The following is a 19,682-nucleotide window of genomic DNA, read 5'->3' as shown; positions in this document are numbered from 1 at the left end:
GAAGTCCTGGTTGTATGACAGGTGGTCACGCGTTGTGGAGAACCGGTCCCTTCATGTTGACCAGTGCCAGCTCCAGGTGCTGCAGTTTTCCATGCATCTCATCGATTAACTTGGCATACTTCTCAGATGTAATGATTTCACCAGGATTCAAAAAGTGTAGTGGATCAGAAGACCGGCAGCTGACCACCAAACCGTGACCATGACCTTTTTTTGGTACAAGTTTGACTTTGGGAAGTGGTTTGGAGCTTCTTCTCAGTCCAACCAGTGAGCTGGCTGTTGGATGAAATCCACTTTTCATGGCATGTCACAATCTGATCAAGAAATGGTTCAATGTTGTTTCATAGAACAAGAGAAGATGACACTTCAAAAGGATGATTTTTAAAATATTTGCTCAGCTCATGAGGCACCCACTTATCAAGATTTTTCAGCTTTCCAATTGGCTTCAAAAGCTGGATAACCATACAATGGTCGACATTCAGTTCTTCGCCAACTTCGCGGGTATGTGTAAGAGGATCGAATTCAGTGGTTGCTCTCAATTGGTCGTTATCAACTTCTGGCCCAGAGCCTGGGGCTGAGGCTGCCATGACCACCCTGTTCTCTTCCTTCTGGGGTCCCCAGGAAGCTCCCAGGACTGAATGATCCCCATAAAACACAGTGTACAGGATGGGAGGGCTGGAGGTCAATTACGCCCAACACCTACCACCACAACCAAGAGGCCCCCATAGAGTTCGGCCCTGAGCTGTGTGTCCCTGTGGGATGCAAGCTCCCACGGATACCTCAGGGGATGAGCATGGGTCCTCCTGGCTGACAGGAGCCTGGTGGGCACTGGGTGTGTGGGGCCTGTGTAGGTAGGTTGGACAGCACTGGGCCTAGCCAGGGAGCCAGGGACTGGTGTGGCTAAGTTGGGCAACAATATGTTGCCAGAACCGAAACTACAGTGCAATCAGCCCAGCTGGTAGGGAGAAGGAGGCCTGCCTGCCTAGCAGGACCATCCACCCCTGTACTGGCCCCAAGTCCAGACTGCCTGCCTGTACTGGACATTGCCTTGTCCAGGAGGCCTGGGCATGATGGTCAGGTGGTGTGTCCCTGGGTTCCAGGCCTTGGTGGTCCCTTGGGAGCCGAGCATCCTCTGGGCAGGAGGAGGGCCCGCGGTCCACTGTTTGCATCGGCCCCTGGGGGTATGCCCCCACCCCAGCTCCTCAGTGCACATGGGGACATGGCCAGGGCTCCTCACCTGCTCTGTGGCTCCAGCTCTGAGCAGCTCATTGGGTGACTCTGACAGCTTCCTCCCCAAAGCTTGGGTCCTCATCTGTGGGAATGGGGTGTCCCAGGCCCCCTGCAGGCAGGAACCCACCCCCAGCACCTCTGGTGGGCCCTTCTGGGCTTTCTTACCTACTGGCTTGTGAGACCCGGTTGTCCAAACTTGGTGTCCTATTTTTATTTTGGCCTTTTTGTTAGTGTGTGTTTTCTGTAACTACTGCTGTGTAGATCTTATATTTGAGTTTTAGGTAGAGAATCTTGCCCACCCAGAGGTCCCCCACCCCAGAGAGCCTTCATTTCTCCCGCCACCGGGCTGGCCCTGCCTGTGCTCCGCTTGGTGTGAATGTTGAGTGTGATGGATCCACACGGCTGCTTGACCCTGCATCTCCCTTCTTCTTGCTGAGGCCGGTTCTGTTCTCTCTTTCTCCACCTGAACTGCACTTGAAGCCAAGATGAAGGATGAGAAGTGGTTGCTACGAAGGACCCTCCTGCAGCGAATCTGCTGTGAGGAGGCCGCGCTGGCCCAGCCTGTCATTTCCTTCTGTAAGCTCATTCCAGAGGTCGGCAAGGGGCGGCCTGTCCCTGCCTGCTCTTGTCGCCTGTGAATCAAGAATGGATTTTACATTTCCAACTGGTTGAACAAATAAAAAAATAACACTTCATGACACTGAGAAGTTTCCATGTCCATAAGTAAAGTTTGATGGGGGTGCAGTCATGCCCATCTCTTCACAGGCCACCTGCAGAAGGCTGCTGTTGTGCAGCCATGGCAGAGTTGCATCCTTGAGGCAAAGGTCAGTTGGCAAAGCTGAAAATATCGACTCCTAGCTCTTTAGGGAAACAGTTTCCAGTCCCTGGTTTAAGGGTTGTGTGGCAGAACCCCAGGATCTTGGTCAGTTTGTTCCTCACTCAGGGCCTGCTGTGGCCTTCGCTAGTATGTCTGCAAAGTCTGTGTGTTATGGTGCCTCTCATGGGGCGTTGAGCTCTGTTGTACTAGATTTCAGGGTGTCTGCCTCATAGTCACCTGTCTCACCAACAGAGACCCTGTGGCCAGATTGAAACTAGTAGGAACTGTTGGTCTTTGGCAGCAAGGATACCTTAGATCTGAGCTTCCACCCACCCTGAGGTGGTCCCATGACACTCAATGTCTGGGTCAAGTTTGGGGCAGGGCTGGTGTCCTGCACTGCCCTGCGATGTGGATCGTAATAGCCAGTGGGGAGAGGGGGATGCTATTACTCCCCATATCCCTCCTGCAATGTGTGTCCATTCTTAGCAGTCTCTTTTTTTCAGGATATTACGAACAATTTCAAAGGTTGTGTGTAAACAGCCTGCGATAGGAGAACGAATACCATCCTCTGCACCTCCGGATATTAGGAACCATATCACACAATGAGTGTACACTTTTTGGGAGATTTGGGATAATGTCGTCCTGTGTTTCCCTGAATATTTGGAGAAATATCACAGGGTGGCAGTATAGCCACTACTTCTTGGCTGGAACATCATACTTTACCTACTGGAAATTAGGAGCAGTATCACAGACTGGGTGTCAAGCCACTGTCATACTGGAAGTAATATCATGCTCTCCCCCACAAGTCATGAGGAACAATATCACAGCGGGTGTGTACCTTCTCCGGTAGTGGGAGTAGTATCATCATCTCTTCCTTTAGATGACAGGAACAATATCACAGGGTGGGTGTACAATCTGTGTGTTTTTGGAAGCAATGTCATTCTCTCTTCTTCTAGGTTTTACTACTCATATCACAGGTGGGGTGTACACTCCTTGTTATATTGGATGGAATCTCATCCTCTTTCAACCTGTAACTTTAGAACAATATTCCATAGGGTGTGTCCATCCCTTCAATATTGGTACTAATACCATCTTCTCCTTTCCTGGATATGAGAAACAATATCACAGGAGGGTGTACACCCCTTGCAATGTTGGTAGTAATATCACCTCTCCCCTGTTGTTATTGAGGACAAAATCCCAGGGTGGCTGTACGGTTCCTACTTTATTGGGAGTAATATCAACCACTTACCCCGTGGATATCAGGAACCATATCAGACAAGAGGTGTCCACCCCCTTCGATATTGTCAGCCATATCATCTTCTTCCCGTCTGCATATTAGGAATGATACCCCGGCGCTGGGGGCGGTGTACACCCTCTGCGATATTGAAAGTAAAATCAGCCTCTTTCCCGCTAGATATTAGGAACTATATCACAGGTGTGTGTGCACCTTCTGGGATATTGGTAGTACTCTCAGCCTCCACCTCGCTGCATATTAGGAACAATATATGGGGAGCAGGGTGGTTACACGTCCTGCAATGTTGAGAGTAATATTCTTCCCTTTCCCCTGTATGTTAGGAACTACATAACAGGGGTCTGTATGCCTTCTGCGATATTGGGATTAATGTTATCCTCTCCCCCACTGAATGTCAAAAACAATATCACAAAAGGGTGTACACCCCCTGCGATATGGCCAGTAACATCATCGTATCTACCTTTGGATACTAGAAACAACATCACAGAGGGTGTGTATACTCCCCTGCAATATTGGGCATAATGTTATCCTCTCTTCCCCTGGATATTAGGAATGATATCCCTGGTGGTGGGATGTGGAGTACATTAAGAACAACATCACTGGGTGGGTGTACACCCCCTGCGATATTGGGTGTAGTATCATCCTCTCTTCCGGATATTAAGAACAATAACACAGGAGGGGTGTACAGCCCCAGCCCCTGCGTTATTGGGAGCAATAGCATCTTCTCCCCCTCTCGATATAAGGAACAATATCCCAAGGTTGGTGTACATCCCCTGGGATATTGGGCGTAATGTCATCATCTCCCAAAGTGGATATTGGGCGTAGTGTCACAGGGGGGTGTACGCCTTCTTTGATATTGGGAGTAATATCATCCTCTCCCCTCAGGATCATAGGCAAAATATTGAAGGGGTTTCACCACTCCTGTGATATGGTCAGTAATATCATTCTCTCCCCACCTAGATGTTAGGAACTATATTACAGGTGGTTGTACACTTCTTGTGATATTGGGAGTCATATCATCCTCTCTCACTCAGGATAGAAGGAACAAGATACTGAAGGGATGGACACCCACTGTGATAGTTTCAATAATGTCATCCTCTATCCCCTGGCTATTAGGAATAACATCATAGAGGGGTGTACACTTTCTTCAATATTGGGAATAATATCATCCTCTCCCAGCTGGATATCAGGAACAAGTCTATTAATTATTAATATTAATAAATATAGTAAAAATTAATAGCAATCATCGATATTAATAATCACAATATAGTATAAAGTAATACTGGTAAAAAATATTAATGATTAGTATAACCATCATAATATCACTATTAACAATAAAATGATGTCAGCAATTAATGTTACTTAAATCAATACTAAGTGATGTAGGTAATAAAATAATAATTAATATTAAGAACTAATAATATTGTTAAATGACATTAATATTACTAATTATTTTCAAGCGTCCATAATCATATATTTAAAATAATTATCCATAATTAATAATGGTATCCTATTAATAGTGTCATTGATAATTATTAAAATCGACATAGATGTTTAATAATTAATCATATTATTACTCCTAATACTGCAGGGGGTGTACACCTACCTGTGATGTTGTTCCTAATATCCAGGGACGGAGAGCATGATTTTAGTTTTAATATCATAGTAGGTGTGCACTCACCCTGTGCCACTGATGCTAATATCTAGGGGGTAGAGTATGACATGACTCCCAACATAGCAATGAATGGAAAGCCACCCAGTGATATTGCTCTTAATATTCAAGGAAGAAGCCTATGATATTACTCCCAATATTGCAGGGAGGGTACAGCTCTTCTGTGATATGGTTCCTAGTATCCAGAAGGGGAGAGGATGATAATAATTCCAGTATCGCAGGCTGTGTTCACCCACCCTGTGATATTGTTATTTATATCCTGGAAGGGAGAGGATGATATGACTCCCCGTAGAGCAGGAGGCGTACACCCAGCCTGGGATATTGTTCCTAATATCCATGGAGAGGAGAGGCTGATATTACTTCCAATATGGCAGAGGATGTACATCCACCCTGTGATATTCTTCTTAATATTCCAAGGCCGAGAGTTTGATATTACTCCCAGTATCGCAGACACTGTACACCTCCGTGTGATACTCTTCCTGATATCCAGAACAGGAGAAGATGGTTTTAATGCCCATATCGCAGGAGGTGAACACCCACTCTGTGATATCTTTCCTAGTATGCAGGGGGAGAGAGGATAATATTATTCCCAATATTGCAGAAGATGTACACATGTCCACCCGTGATATTGTCCTTAATAATCCAAGGCACAGATGATGATGTTACTCCCAATATCACAGAAAGTGTACACCACCCAGTGATGTTGTTCCTATGATCCAGGATGGGAGAGGATGATATTACTTTCAATGTCGCACGGAGTGTACACGCCCCTGGTGATACTGTTCCTAATTTCCACCAGGGAGAGGATGATACTACTCCCAATATCACAGGGATTAAAAACATGGGGGTATACAGTGTCTGTGATACTAGGAGTAATATCAACCTCTCGGCCTTGGAATATAAAGAAGAATATCACAGGGTGGATGTACACCCCCTGCCACATTGGGAGTAATATCCTCTCCCTTCCAAGATATTAATAACAATGTCACAGGGCCGGTGAACACAGCCTGCAACACTGGAATTATTATCATCCTCTCCCCCTCCGGATATTAAGAATCATAACACAGAAGAGGTGTGCCCTCCCTGCGATACTGGGAGTAATATCATACGCATATTCCGTGAATATTAGGAGCTATATCACCGGGTGGCTATCTATTCATTGCTATGTTGGGAGTTATGTCATACTCTACTACACTGAATATTAGTGTAGCATCACAGGGTGAGTGTACACTTATTGTGATATTAAAACTAAAACCATGCTCTCCCTCTCTGATATTAGGAAAGACATCACAGGTAGCCGTATACACACTGCAGTATTAAGAGTAATAATATGATTAATTATTAAACATCAATGACTGATTTTAACAATTATTGATGATACTAATAATTAATAGGATACCATTACTAATTATGGATAATTATTTTAAATATATGATTATGCATGCTTAAAATTAATTATTAATATTAATGTCACTTAGCAATGCTAGTAGTTCATAAAATTAATCATTATTTTATAACCAACATCACTTAGTATTGACTTAAGTAACATTAATTGCTGATATCATTAATTACTAACAGTGATATTGCTATTAATTATTAATACTAATCGTTAACATTTTTAACCAGTATTAATTTTTACTATCTTTATTATGATTATTATTATCGATGATTCCTATTAATTTCTATTATATTTAATAATAATAATAATTAACAGACTTGTTCCTGATATCGAGCTGCGGGAGGACGATGTCAGGTGGGGAAGCTTCGTGCAGGTTCCCCATGACAGGGGGGAAAGCAATGGAATCCAAATACTGGTCCTTACTTGGGAAGCCAAGAAGGCCACTGGGAGAATGGGAAGGTTGGCACATGAGGGAAGGTGCAGAGGTGGAAAGGGCATAAGAGTTCCATTTATTTATCACAAAACACAGAACAGGACTGGGCCAGAGACTGAATTCTTCCTGTCTCCTGGGGAAAACCGGATACATGGCCTGAACTTTTTCTCTTCTGCAGGCAACAAGACCCGCAGAGGAAGGCTCCCTTCCAGACCTTTTCTGGGAAACCTTTAGAGAAGCAGCTGCCAAATCGAAAAGAATCCATGGAATCTTGGATTTATCTGAGGGTGAGTGTCACCATGGGTCCCTGTTCTTTGCTCCACTAGGTCACTCTGGTTGATTTTCTTTCAGGTTCTCGTGTGTGTGAGGGGATCGGGGAACCCTTCTTCCCTGCCTTCTTGGGGTCAGGGACTCCACGATCCTTCCAGGTCCATTTGATTCCAGGTGAAGGCATCTGAAGATGCCATATTTCCTGTTGCTTTCTTTCTGTGCAATGATGGCAAGCCTGTCAACAACATCTTCCTAGCAGCGTGAGGAAATTAGTCCCTCAGGGGCCCCAAACATGGAGGAGGCTCACCCTAGGAACATGCATGTTTTCAGAAAAGGCGTCCTGGGAACCCTTGAGCCACCAACCTGCCTTCAGAAGGGCATTAGTCCGTCCCACTTCATGGAAGGCTGAGTGGAGGCGCTTTGATCCAGTGAATGCCCAAGACACAGTCTTTAGAAAAATGGTATTCTTAGATCATAGCTCAAGAGTGCATTTTTCATGGGTCTTGTCCCGATCAGCACTCACGTTAAGGATCTGTTCCTACTTCCAAGGACCGCCTGTCCATACCGTATTAAGAATTTCCTGCTGTGTGCACCTTGTCTTTGGATGTGGTTGATTTCCATATTGGCTCGATGCTGACGAACTTCTAACGTGTGTGGTCTCCTTTCTTTCAGGTTGTAAGCAGGCCAATGCCGGTCCACACAACCAATAAGAGGCCACGCGTGGACCCTGCCCTCACTGATGGCTCAGCTACGAAAATGTCTGACACGGTATCCGTCTTGGCTTCACTGTCTCCCCTCAGAAAAGCCAGTCCGAGCTCCTCGTCAAGTCTCCGACCAAAGGAACGACAGACAGGGGCTGTGGCCGACATCCCTCAGCCTGGAGTCAGGCAGCAGGGCCCGGAGCCTCTCGTCGTGGTGAAGCCGACACACAGCAGGCCTCAGGGTGGCAGTCGAGAAGTTTCCCAGGCTGCCTCCAAGCCCCACGGCCTGATCCGGGTCATCAGCCCCCAGGCACAAGACAAACGTGCTGCGGTGACCTCACAGCCCTGCCCACCAGCCGACACACACAGCTTGGGCCTCGGCTCCAATCTCAGTTTCAGGCCAGGAGCCAAGAGAGCTGCCCAGACTCCGACTCAGGCTTGCCTGAACTTCCCCAAGAAACCGAGAATGGGTTCCTTCCAGATGCCCGAAAATGCCCTCCAGGGAGGTGAACTGGGGGTCCCGGAGACTCTCCAACCTCCGCCAGCTGCAACCGAACTCAGACCAAGTCCGTCGCCCCAGATGAGCAGGGGGACACCCGCCCAGGTGCCCAGCACCAACCGGCAGCCTCTGCACAGCAGACCTTGCCTGCCTACTGCCCAGGCCTGCACCATGTCCCATCACCCAGCGGCCAGCCACGATGGGGCCCAGCCTCTCAGAATGCTCTTCTGGAGACTGGAAAACGGATGGTGGAGCTCCAGCCTCCTGACAGCTCCCTCGTTTCCCTCTCCTGAGAAGCCGGGAGCCTTCCTCGCTCACAGCCCTCATGTCTCAGAGAAGTCTGAGGCTCCCTGTGTTGCTGTCCCCCTGAGTGTCCTCTATGAGTACCTTCAGGTTTCCTCCTCCTCAGAGAACAGCGATTCTGACCTGGAGTGAGACTACAGGTCGCCGGGGCTCCATTGCATCCAGCTCCCGTGATTTGGAGGGGTCTGTGGGACTGAGGAGCACAGAGCAGAGAGCAGACTGTGTGTGGTGACTCCCAAGCTCCCCGGCTGGGGTGCTTCTGTGGATGTTGGAGCCCAGGCCAGGCAGGGACCAGATGCAGAGACTCTGCCTCATCAAATTCTGGTGAGGGACATTGTAGTTCGCCGGGATCTCCGGAAACCCGCCACCAGAAGCTTCTGTGCCAGTGATTCGTTGCCTCAGAAACTGGGTGACGGTGACGCGCGGGATTCAGACTTCCGCTGTGATGTCAGTAGGAAACCGGGGAATGACTGTGTGTTTGCTCTCTAGATGACTGAATCAGGGAACAGTTAGGCAACCCTGAGAGATGCAGGCCTTCAGCTGTGCCCCGCCCTGACAGCAGTGTTTTGGACGCTGTGAAGCGTTCTGCGCAATGCGTTCTTGGGGTGTTTCCTCAGCCTCGAAAATTGGGCTCTGGAATGCCATTAGAAATAGGTGTGTTTAATTTGTTTTGACGTGAATAAAATTCTCAAAAAAGATGACGTACTCTCTTTTGACTTTCATTCCGTGTTTGTGTGTAACTGATTTTCCAAGGGCTTGAAAATTTCTTGACTTGTCAGCAATCCAAGTCATTATGTCTCCGAAACAGAGTTGATTGAAGGGACCACAGGTCTTCGCAGGACCTGTGACTTCTTAAACATCCACAGGGGCAAGAGAACCTCAGCCCCACTCTACCAACACGCACCTAGTCAAATTCTGCCAAGTGAATCTCACGCACGCTAACACGTGGGGAGGGTTGCTTGCACCACGAGTCCCCATTTGGCTCACGGCGATGCCACGTGTCGGGTTTCACACGTATGTGTTGCACCACAGTCCATTTCACAGTGGTAGAATAAATGTATTGGCTTTCTGTCGGTTTGTTGGAGGCAAAAACCTGTGATGTTCTTGGTTTTTGGTGGGAGAGTTTCACTCTGGAAAAGAAAATATTCTGAAAATGGAGGTTTTCCTAGATTGTATTTCAAGGTGAGTCTACTTGATGCCAGTGAAGCATATTTTGGCATATAATACACATGGTTGTATTATATTTTGTCTCTATTACCTCATTTTAAAAAACCATTTTGTGAAAAATGTCAGAGTTAGATATACCAATGTTAAATTTCTGATCACGTGTCCAGAAGCACTGGAAAATGCGGCCTAGAATGCAAAATTCCCAGCCACTTCTTTGTTGAACTCTCTGCAGAGCGGCATTTACATCCAGGGGTTTTCAAGGTGCACTAGTGTGGCATGAGCTGGTCTTTGGCTTCCTGTTGTAGTTGGAATCGTGCAGATTGTTTAGGGGTGGTGTCTGCTTGTCCCATCTTTCCAAATCATCATTAACCTTTCCTCAGTACCCACATGGACTCAGAACTTACCTAGAGTCACAGGCAGGTCTGGGAAGCTGCCCTTGAGCCTTTGTGCAGTCCATGATGGTTCCATCCTCTGATCCGCTGGGGCACATTCTGCAGAGGGACAGGCTGGCATAAGCTGTCCCTACCTTTCTGAAAATCATGGAGATTCCTGGTACCTGAAACCACATAGAAATATCTGTGGAGTCTCAGGCAGGCCATGGATGCCATTCACAGGCTCCTGTTCTTCCACTTAATGGCAGCAAGAGTGATTCCTGAATTTTCTAATTGACGTCAAAACATTTTGGTGACTTTGTTGTGTCAATGACCACTCCTGTTTCTGTGGCATCCAGTTCACCTGTAAGGTTTTTGGGGATTATGTGGAAATTCGTGCATTTTTTCAGAGCCTCACTTCATCCTGGATGCTCTCAGGCATGCACAAGCAGATTCCTGCCTTGGTGGCATCTTGGAGCATTGCAGGAGACCTCTTAGGTCTAGGAGGCACTAGGAGGTCCATCAGGAATTGGGAGGGCATGTGTCTGCCCATCTGTAGTGTGAACTTCTATTCACCTTCAGAATGCAGATTCTTCCTGAACTAATAAATTATCTTCATCTTGGTGTAAGTAGCCACAAAAGAATAATTCATACTAACTCCATTAATAAAAATAACTGAAAAGCAACAATGAAGTTAATAATGACAATGTTAATTATTATAATATTGATAGTAATAATAAAACAAAGGCATTAGAGATTAGAGATTCCCTTAAGTGAAGGACAATGTGAAGATATAGGGATACATGAGTTGTTTGGACTCAGAGTCCAATGAAACATGTTCCTCAAAGGCAAAGACAAGAAGCATAAGGAAAATATAAAGTTCATGGATGACCACCTGGGCTACTTTGGAACCCATGTGGGAACACTGCAGGCAAAGTGTACCTTGTCCTGGGACTGCCCACCACCCAGCCCCCACTCACCTTCATGAGGTAGGACAGCAGGATAACGGGGAAGGAGTCCATGCAAGGGATGCAAGACTTGTGTCACACCTGATTCAAAGAAGCACTGCTTATGACAGATGTTTCTCTCCTAAGACTGTGTCACCTCTAACTGCCTGGCTGCATGTCTGCCATCTGTTCTTCTTAGGTCACAGGAGGGACAGACATTACTGTCCACCTATCTGCATACAGAGCCATTGGAGGACGTTATCCTTGTTGCTTCCTCTTTGAAAAAGGGCAACATACACGGCAGATGCCATTCTCTGTCTCTTTGGAAAACTTTGCCACCACATTTAAGGTTTTCTTCAGCCACAGAAAGCCACCTGCTTCAAAGTCTCACCCTCCACAAGTGGCAAGCACACAATTATTAATGGAGGCAAGGGATGCATAGGTTTTGCCATTTGATTCAATTGGGACAAATAGGGGAGGTCTTCTTAGCTGAACAGCTCTGTCTGTGCGGCCAGTTGACAAAGTCAGGCTGCGTTGCCATTAGACTTGTCCCTTTGCACATAAGGCTTCCCTCCAATCCTTTCCACAGATGTGGATCCTGACATTACTTCCTAATAAACATCCTGCACACTAAACTTCATCTATATCCAGCTCTCTGGGAACCAAACCTGTGACAAAAGTGAAGTTTCTAGGGAAAATATGGTTTCCTTATCAGAGAGGGATCAAATTCTGCTGAGCTAGAAAATAAGGTAAAGTCTGATGCCATCTCATGATTTTTTTTATTAGGACATTACCACTGCCAGCAAGAATTATGTGTATCAATTCATGGGGACAAAAATCATATTGGAGTGGGATGAGGTTGTTGTGAGTTGAGGAGAAATTTTGACGAATGAATTTTACCCTCAACTTGAGTTCAGGAGAGGAGATGAAGATGAAAACAGCTGGAAATAAAAGGTGTCCAAAAATATTTTTCTGGTTTTTCAAAAATCAAATTTCAGGTTGGGAGACACTATGTTTAAATTCTAAAAGGATGTAGCATACTGAGAGGAAATAACTATAGATAAATTGTCCTTTTTGTAAATAATACACTTCATGATATGACAGGAGACCAAGGGACACAACACAAATTTGGAGTTAAAGAAATGAACAGACATTCTCGATATTCAGCTGTTATGGCAGAGATGCCAGAATGATGGATGTCCATGTAGCAGTACTTTTTTTTTTTTTTTTTTTTTTTTTGAGACGGAATCTTGATCTGTAACCAGGCTGGGGTGCAATAGTGTGATCTCAGCTCACTGCAACCTCCGCCTCCTTGGTTCAAGAAATCCTCCTGCCTCAGCCTCCCAAGTAGCCAGGACTACAGGTGCGCACCACCACACTCAGCTAATTTTCGTATTTTTAGTAGAGATGGGGTTTCACCATGTTGGCTAGGATGGTCTCGATCTCCTGATCTTGTGATCTGCCCCCCTTGGCCTCCCAAAGGGTTGGGATTAGAGGTATGAGCCACTATGCCCAGCCCATGTAGCAGTACTTTTGAACTTAATGGCTGAAAGCATCCACCTCCAATTATTATATTTGCAAAAGAGTACAAACCATGTAATGAATTTTAAAGGGAAGACAAGCCTGTGGGAGCTCAACAGCCATAGCAATGTTTTGAACTTCTTTTTATTAAACACGTAAGAAGTAAGTGAAGTTCAAAACCTAACAGAATTGCCAGGAATTATTTGAAGAACTACCAAGATGACTTAGACACTATGAAATCCTTATGATACCCTCTGGTGGAGTTTCCTCCTGGAGCCAGTGATTTTAAGCCAGAGGCAAATGTCTCTGCAGGCATAAGAATTCGACCCAAATGTACTATTCAATTTTAAATGAGATGACAATAAAATTATCTGCTATATAGTAACAACTTTTTTTTTTTTTTTCTTTCGGACAGAGTCTTTCTCTGTTGCCTAGGCTGGAGTGCAGTGGGGCACTCTTGGCTCACTGCAATCTCTGCCTCCTAGGTTCAAGTGATTTTCCCACCTCATCCTCCTAAGTAGCTGGGATTGTAAGCATGTGCCACCATGTCTGACTGATTTTTGTATCAGCAAAATTATTTCTGGGGTGGAGAGTTAGGGACTTTTATTCTCCCACATCCAAAAACGTGTTCTCCAAGTGATCTGTCAATAGAAATAACTGATACCTATATTTGCTAACCTATCTTTTTCTTTCTTTAAATTCAGAACTAGAGTGTGGAAAAGTTATATTAAGAAGGTTCTCTCAATTTTCAACACAAGTGATGGGCTAGGCACTATTCTAGGTGCTACAGATACACATTCACATACCCACAATAGTTTTGCCTTATTACCTCCTACATTCTAATAATGCATCAAAAGAAAAGTATAGATTAGCTTTTTATTTTTTTGAGATGAAGGTTAATTCTGTCACCCAGGATGGAATGCAGAGGCAGGATCTCAGCTCACTGCAACCTCTGCCTCCTGCGTTCAAGCGATTCTCCTGCGTTCAAGCGATTCTCCTGCCTCAGCCTCCTGAGTAGCTGGGATTACAGGCACGTGCCACCATGCCCAGAAAATTTTTGTATTTTTCAGAAAGACAGCTTTCATTATGTTGGCCAGGCTGGTCTCAAACCCCTGACCTCAAGTGATCCATGCACCTCGACCTTCCAAAGTGCTGGGATTATAAGCATGAGCCATAGTTCCCAGTCAAAGAGAATAGCTTTAAATAGAAAGCATGAAACCAAAAGAAATGTATGTCCATCAATTTTATACTGTATTTGGCCAGGTGCAGAAGATCGACTTGTAGTATTGTAAGGGAATAAGGTCAGTTCACATCTAATTGTTTGGACAAGTCGCCAGAAACCAAAAGTTGGAGGAGTTGTATCTTTTGAGGTGGGTTGCACAGGCAAGCAGCAAGTTGTTATCTCTCCAAAGTCCTAAGCTGTTCTATTTCTCCTACTGTGGAAAAATACATCTCCTACTTGATTTCAATTTATATAGGAAATTGCTTAATAAAACTAATAAGGGCTACATTCTAGGGACACAGCTAGACCACACATATACTGAATCTTGATTCTGGAAACACATCTTGTTCAATGTAATTGGATTTTCATGACAACAAAAATGTAACCCTGACACAATATTGGTGAGTCAAAAGGAAAGGACATTTTGGATTGAAATTTTTTATTTTAAAAATATGTCCAGGCCGGGCGCGGTGGCTCAAGCCTGTAATCCCAGCACTTTAGGAGGCCGAGACGGGCGGATCACGAGGTCGGGAGATCGAGACCATCCTGGTTAACACGGTGAAACCCCGTCTCTACTAAAAAATACAAAAAACTAGCCGGGCGAGGTGGCGGGCGCCTGTAGTCCCAGCTACTCGGGAGGCTGAGGCAGGAGAATGGCGTGAACCCGGGAGGCGGAGCTTGCAGTGAGCTGAGATCCGGCCACTGCACTCCAGCCTGGGTGACAGCGCGAGACTCCGTCTCAAAAAAAAAAAAAAAAAATATATATATATATATATATATGTCCTTGAGTTCTATTAACAATAGCCAAAACCTGGGAACAACTCAAATGTCTATCGAGAGGAAATCAAGAAACAAATTATATGCATATTATAGAGCAATATTGGGCAATAACGGGGGATAATCCACTCTATTAATCAATAACTTGGATCAATATAATCTTTCTCACCCTGAGTGGGGAAAGCTAAGCTAAAAAGTGTCCTGTAATATAAATAAATGTACACAAAATTCTAGAACAGACAAACCCAATATAAGCTAAAAAAAATTTAGAAAAGCCAGGTGCAGTGGCTCATGCCTGCTATGCCAGCACTTTGTGAGGTGGGTGGATCACATGAGCTCAGGATTTTGAGACCAGCCTGGCCAACATGCTGAAGCTACTCCGTCTTTACCAAAAATACAAAAATTAGCCCAGTGTGGTATTGTGCGCAGGAATAGAAAACCAAATACTACATATTCTCCATTGTAAGTGAGAGCCAAACATTGGGTTATATGTTGTTTAGCTCTCACTTATGTGGAAACAATAGACACTGGAGATTCTTAGAGGGAGGAGGGAGGGTTGAGTACAAGGACTTAAAAACTGTCTATTGAGTATTATGTTCACTAGGTGTGTGATGAGATCATTCATACTCTAAACCTCAGCGTCACACAATACATCCATGTAACAAACCTGCACATGTATCCTCTGTGCATAAAATTAAAATTAAAAAACTAAAATGAACAAACAGATACGAGTAGGAATTTCTCAAAAGAGGAGATACAAATGGACGACATATATATAAACAATTCTTACCCTCTCTAGTCATCACGGGAATGCAAATGAAAATTACCATGAAATATCACTTCACACCTGTTAGAATAGCTATTATCAAAAAGATGGATGATAACAAGTGTTGGTAAGGATGTGGAGAAAAGGGAGCCTTTGTATACTGGTGGTGGGAATGTAAATTAGTATGGCCATCTTGGAAAATAGTATGGAGGTTTCTCAAAAAATTCACAATAAAAATACCACTTTGTTCCAACAATCCCACTTATTTTATATATATATATATATATATATATATATATATATATATATATAAAATGGTATTTTTATATGAAGTGGTATATATATATATGAAGTCATTGAAATCAGTATGTGAAAGAGATATCTGCACTCGTATATTCTTTTCAGCACTGTTCACAACAGTCAAGATATATGAAAACACATATGTTATCATTCATTCATGGACGGATGAATTAACGTTTTTTATATATATATATATATACACACACATATATATATATATATATATATGTATGTATGCACAATGGAATATTATTCAGTATTATACAATAATGAAACCCTGTCATTTGTGACAGCATTGATGGATCTGAAGGGCATGAAGTCATGTGAAATAAACCAAACACAGAATGACAAATATTGTATGATTTCACTTGTATTTGAAATCTCAAATGAACTCAGAAGCAGAGAGTAGACTGGAGGTTGCCAGGAGCTGTGGTGCAGGTAAATGAGTAGGTGTGATTATAGTACAAAGTTTTAGATATACAAACATAAATAAGTTCAGGAGGTCTAATTTACAGCATAGTGCTTTTAGCTATGAATGCTGTATTGCATACTTAAAATATAATAGGAGGGTGAATTTTTTGTTAATTGTTCTTACTAATAGAAATAATAATTAGAATGGGAGGGAGAACTTCAGGAGGTGATGATTATGTTTATAATCTTGATGGTAGTGATGCTTTCACAACGTATCCTTATCCTCAAACTCACTGAGATATACACATTAAATAGGTACAGCTTTTTAATGTAATCATATCTCAACAAAGTGTTTTTAAGGGAGGTTGGTTAAAAAATGTAAAAAGGAAAAGTAGATGTTCCTTTGCCCTTCTCCCACGCCTTTTTTCTCCCTGATATCTAGAATTCAGAAATAATAGGTGGAAATTTAGCAGCCAAACTAGGGTATTTTCTAAAGTATAGCAGAGCAGATACCTGGAAGGGACCTGCATCCCTAATGACATTAGAAAGAATCTGTACTAGCCCTGAATGGTGTAACTACAGGATAATTTTGAGTGAAAAAGAAATCAACTTCTGTCTTGTTTAAGTAACTTCATTCAGGCATTAATTTTATAAACATGTAGAGAATACATACTCCTTATGAGTAGAAACAATGTTTATAAATAAAACAATGGTGATAAATAAAAGAAAATAAAAAGCCTTGAAACAAAGTGGTTTAATAGCTATACATAGTTATTTTGTTGAAAGATTCTGCTGCTAATATTATTCAATATTTTTGTACGCTGGTGCAAGTAAGGAAATTTACATTGTCTAATAAAAATTATTTATCAATTTATAAAACAGTAAACATTTCATAGAATGGGGCTAACAAGCTGCATTGCAAAATAACTTTCAGTTGATTTTATGCACAGTAATTATTGAGAATCACAACAGATCTGGACCTACATAGGTGCTATCAAGACTTAAGGAAGAAAATTTTCCTGACTCTCTCCCTACCTCCAGTTATTAACAGATCTAGAGATTCAGAACTCAAATCCAGACCTCCTGCTTCCATGTGCAGTGGCCTTTCACTGTCCTGTTTCACTTCACTTGTTGAAGAGGATTTGAGAATAAATGACCACGTGATTCAACTCTCTCCTCAGCTCTGAGGAATATAGCCCTGTCCTGGCAAACAAGAAGCTCACACAGTAGTAGAGGAGGCAAATAGACATTCACTAATCTAGCATACAAGCAGTAGGCACTGTACCATAAACAAGGCACTGTAGGGGTTCAGACCAGGAGCAAAGCAGGGATTAGCAGGGCTAGTAAAGTCTGGGAAGTGTTCACTAACAAAACGTCTAATCATTAACTAAACCAAATTATTTCTCAACATGGCCTAATTAATTGTAACTTAATATAAATGGTTGGTTGCTCATAAACCTTAATCTTTTGCCAAAATATTTGTAGCTTATGTTCCCATTTAACAAGGTTTTCTGGTCAAAACTATGCACCCACATCCTTCTAATGAACTTAGTGTCCAATAAAACATGGACTTTCAGTCATCCCATGAAGGTGATTTTATGTGCATAGTACATCTCTGTCTGCGAATATGCCTAATGAGGTATGGAAGGACACTTATTATCCAAACAAAGACATTCCACTGGTGCTAGAGAGCTACAGACGGAAGTTTTTTCTGCCTACTGGAAATAAAGCCAAGCTTTCTTCTTCCTTCAGCAGTGAGGATTGCTGTCCTCCTCTTTATCATTCTCTCTCTCTCTTTTTTTTTTAATGGGCCAAACTCTACCAAATAACAAGATAAACTTTGTGTAAGCCTTGGTAAGAGCAGAGTGTCTGACACCTTATGACCTTATGGTGCTATAATACTCAAAGCAAAAGCAAAATCACCTATGACCAGAAAAGGGAGTCACAGGAAATCTAGAAGACTTATTGGCCAAGAGACCTGCAGCCTCATAGTTCCTTAGCTCTCCAGAAGAACTCTCACGTGAAATGAAGTCAGTGGTGTTTCAAGTGCTTGAAACCCTCGTTACTCTACCTCTAAATGTGAATTAATTAGGCAAGTTTACTAGCAGTTACTAGACCTCAAAAGCAAGAGAATCAGGCATTATTCTACTAAATATTGGTCTCCATAACTCCTCTATTTTCTTTAGGAAAAGTTAGTTAGCCTAAGACATTTGGCATAAGGCCTATGCCAAAGCTATGTTGGGGTCAGCCAGGAAGGATTCCTGGGGGTCTCCTTGAAAATATTACAGTAATCGAAGAAATCTTCAACCTATTGCCCCTCAGTACTGTTGGTCCCTTGTACTTGATTTTTCCCCTTAAGTTTTATTCCAATTTCTAACATTACCATTCCCTCTTCCTTCTCAGCAACTAGTCCTTCAAAGTAGAACTTAAACAATGACCAGACATGGCCCTGCAACAGAGCGTATCCTTCTACGTTTAGCATGCAATCATGAATCACAGGTATAAGACCCCTTGAACAGACGTGGTTTTGGTGACTACATGTAGGACTTACTGCTTTTACCCAAGAAGAGGATCAGACATCCTAAGTAGCTCAGAAATTTTTCTGGAGCTCTTGAATGTGTAGAGGCAAGAAAGATTAAGCAACCTGTTGCCTTACATGAGGCATACTATCTTCTTATGTTTTCTTTTGAATTCAGGATTTCAAGGTTGGGGAAGGAGTGGGAAAGTAGCCATGGACATGTGAGAATGTGGATGATCCTTTTACATAGTCAGGAGCGGTCAAATTCTATGCTTTATGTTGTTTGCTAAAAGACACTTTCCAAAGCTTTCAACAGAAAATGTAATGGCACACATGCCTATTCTTGGTGAACCCAGACTTTTTGTCTAGTCTGTGATAGTCAATTTTGAAGGACTGCTTAGGGTAATGAATCCTTCAAGTTTTAAAGATGAAGGGCAGTTTTTGGACAATTCCTATTTTGCTGTAGGAAAACTAATCTGGAAGAAGTAAAAGGGAGAGATTGAAGTGGGAGAGAACGGAGGTGGAAAATGAGTTCAGTTGATCAAATATTTGTTAAGCACCCACTGTATGTCGGGCCCTTACAAGGAAGCAAGCAAAGAACAAAAGCATGTGATGGCCTTGCTCCTAAGAAGCTAGAGACCAGTAACTTGGATTGCTATAGAGCAGAAAAACGTCCACAAGCCCCTACAATACAGCACTGGCATAGGATGAAGAAGAAGTTTCTTTCTATGAGATCAATAGCATACAACCAAATAAGAAAGTCAAAAGTTACACAAAGTTCAAAAACCTAAGGCACCAACCTTTAAGAGATCTGACTGTTGGTGGTGACTTGGGAAGGAAAGTTATTATTAGGATTATTTTAGTACTAAGAGTTTTGAGCTGTCTATCCAATATTTTCATCTGCACCTCTGCTTTGGTAATACTGTGTGTGTGTGTGTGCGTGCGTGTGTGTGTGTGTACGTGTGCCTTTTCATGTGTTTGAAATATATTATCTATCCCACACTCCACATTGGTTTGGGGGTTAATTACATACAGGCTGATCTGAATCTATACTCTTAGGAATGGGGTTAAGCTACTCTACCACATTGTGAAGAGTTGATATGCAAGAG

The 19,682-nt window shown here is 43.2% G+C and overlaps 1 protein-coding gene across 1 annotated transcript; it reads left to right on the top strand.

The window, feature by feature from the left end:
• The first annotated feature begins 464 nt into the window (after window positions 1-464).
• LOC139361210 (protein FAM90A5-like) lies at window positions 465-8,705 on the top strand. Its single transcript, XM_071089712.1, has 4 exons — window positions 465-498; window positions 1,252-1,402; window positions 6,979-7,087; window positions 7,743-8,705. Exons 1-4 carry the CDS (start codon window positions 465-467, stop codon window positions 8,703-8,705), a joined length of 1,257 nt encoding a protein of 418 aa, XP_070945813.1.
• Window positions 8,706-19,682: the final 10,977 nt, after the last annotated feature.

Source organism: Macaca nemestrina, unplaced genomic scaffold (assembly GCF_043159975.1).
Source record: "Macaca nemestrina isolate mMacNem1 unplaced genomic scaffold, mMacNem.hap1 Scaffold_102, whole genome shotgun sequence".
NCBI lineage: Eukaryota > Metazoa > Chordata > Mammalia > Primates > Cercopithecidae > Macaca > Macaca nemestrina.
The sequence above is the reverse complement of the archived record's forward strand: the minus strand, read 5'-3'. Positions and strand labels throughout refer to the sequence as shown.

Bases quoted from the DNA above. Each gene is read 5' to 3' on its own strand.
- LOC139361210 (XM_071089712.1), top strand. From the start codon at position 465: ATGGTCGACATTCAGTTCTTCGCCAACTTCGCGG. The intron at 1,403-6,978 runs GTGAGACCCGGT...TCTCTTCTGCAG, and splicing joins GCTTTCTTACCTACTGGCTT to GCAACAAGACCCGCAGAGGA. The intron at 7,088-7,742 runs GTGAGTGTCACC...CCTTTCTTTCAG, and splicing joins AATCTTGGATTTATCTGAGG to GTTGTAAGCAGGCCAATGCC.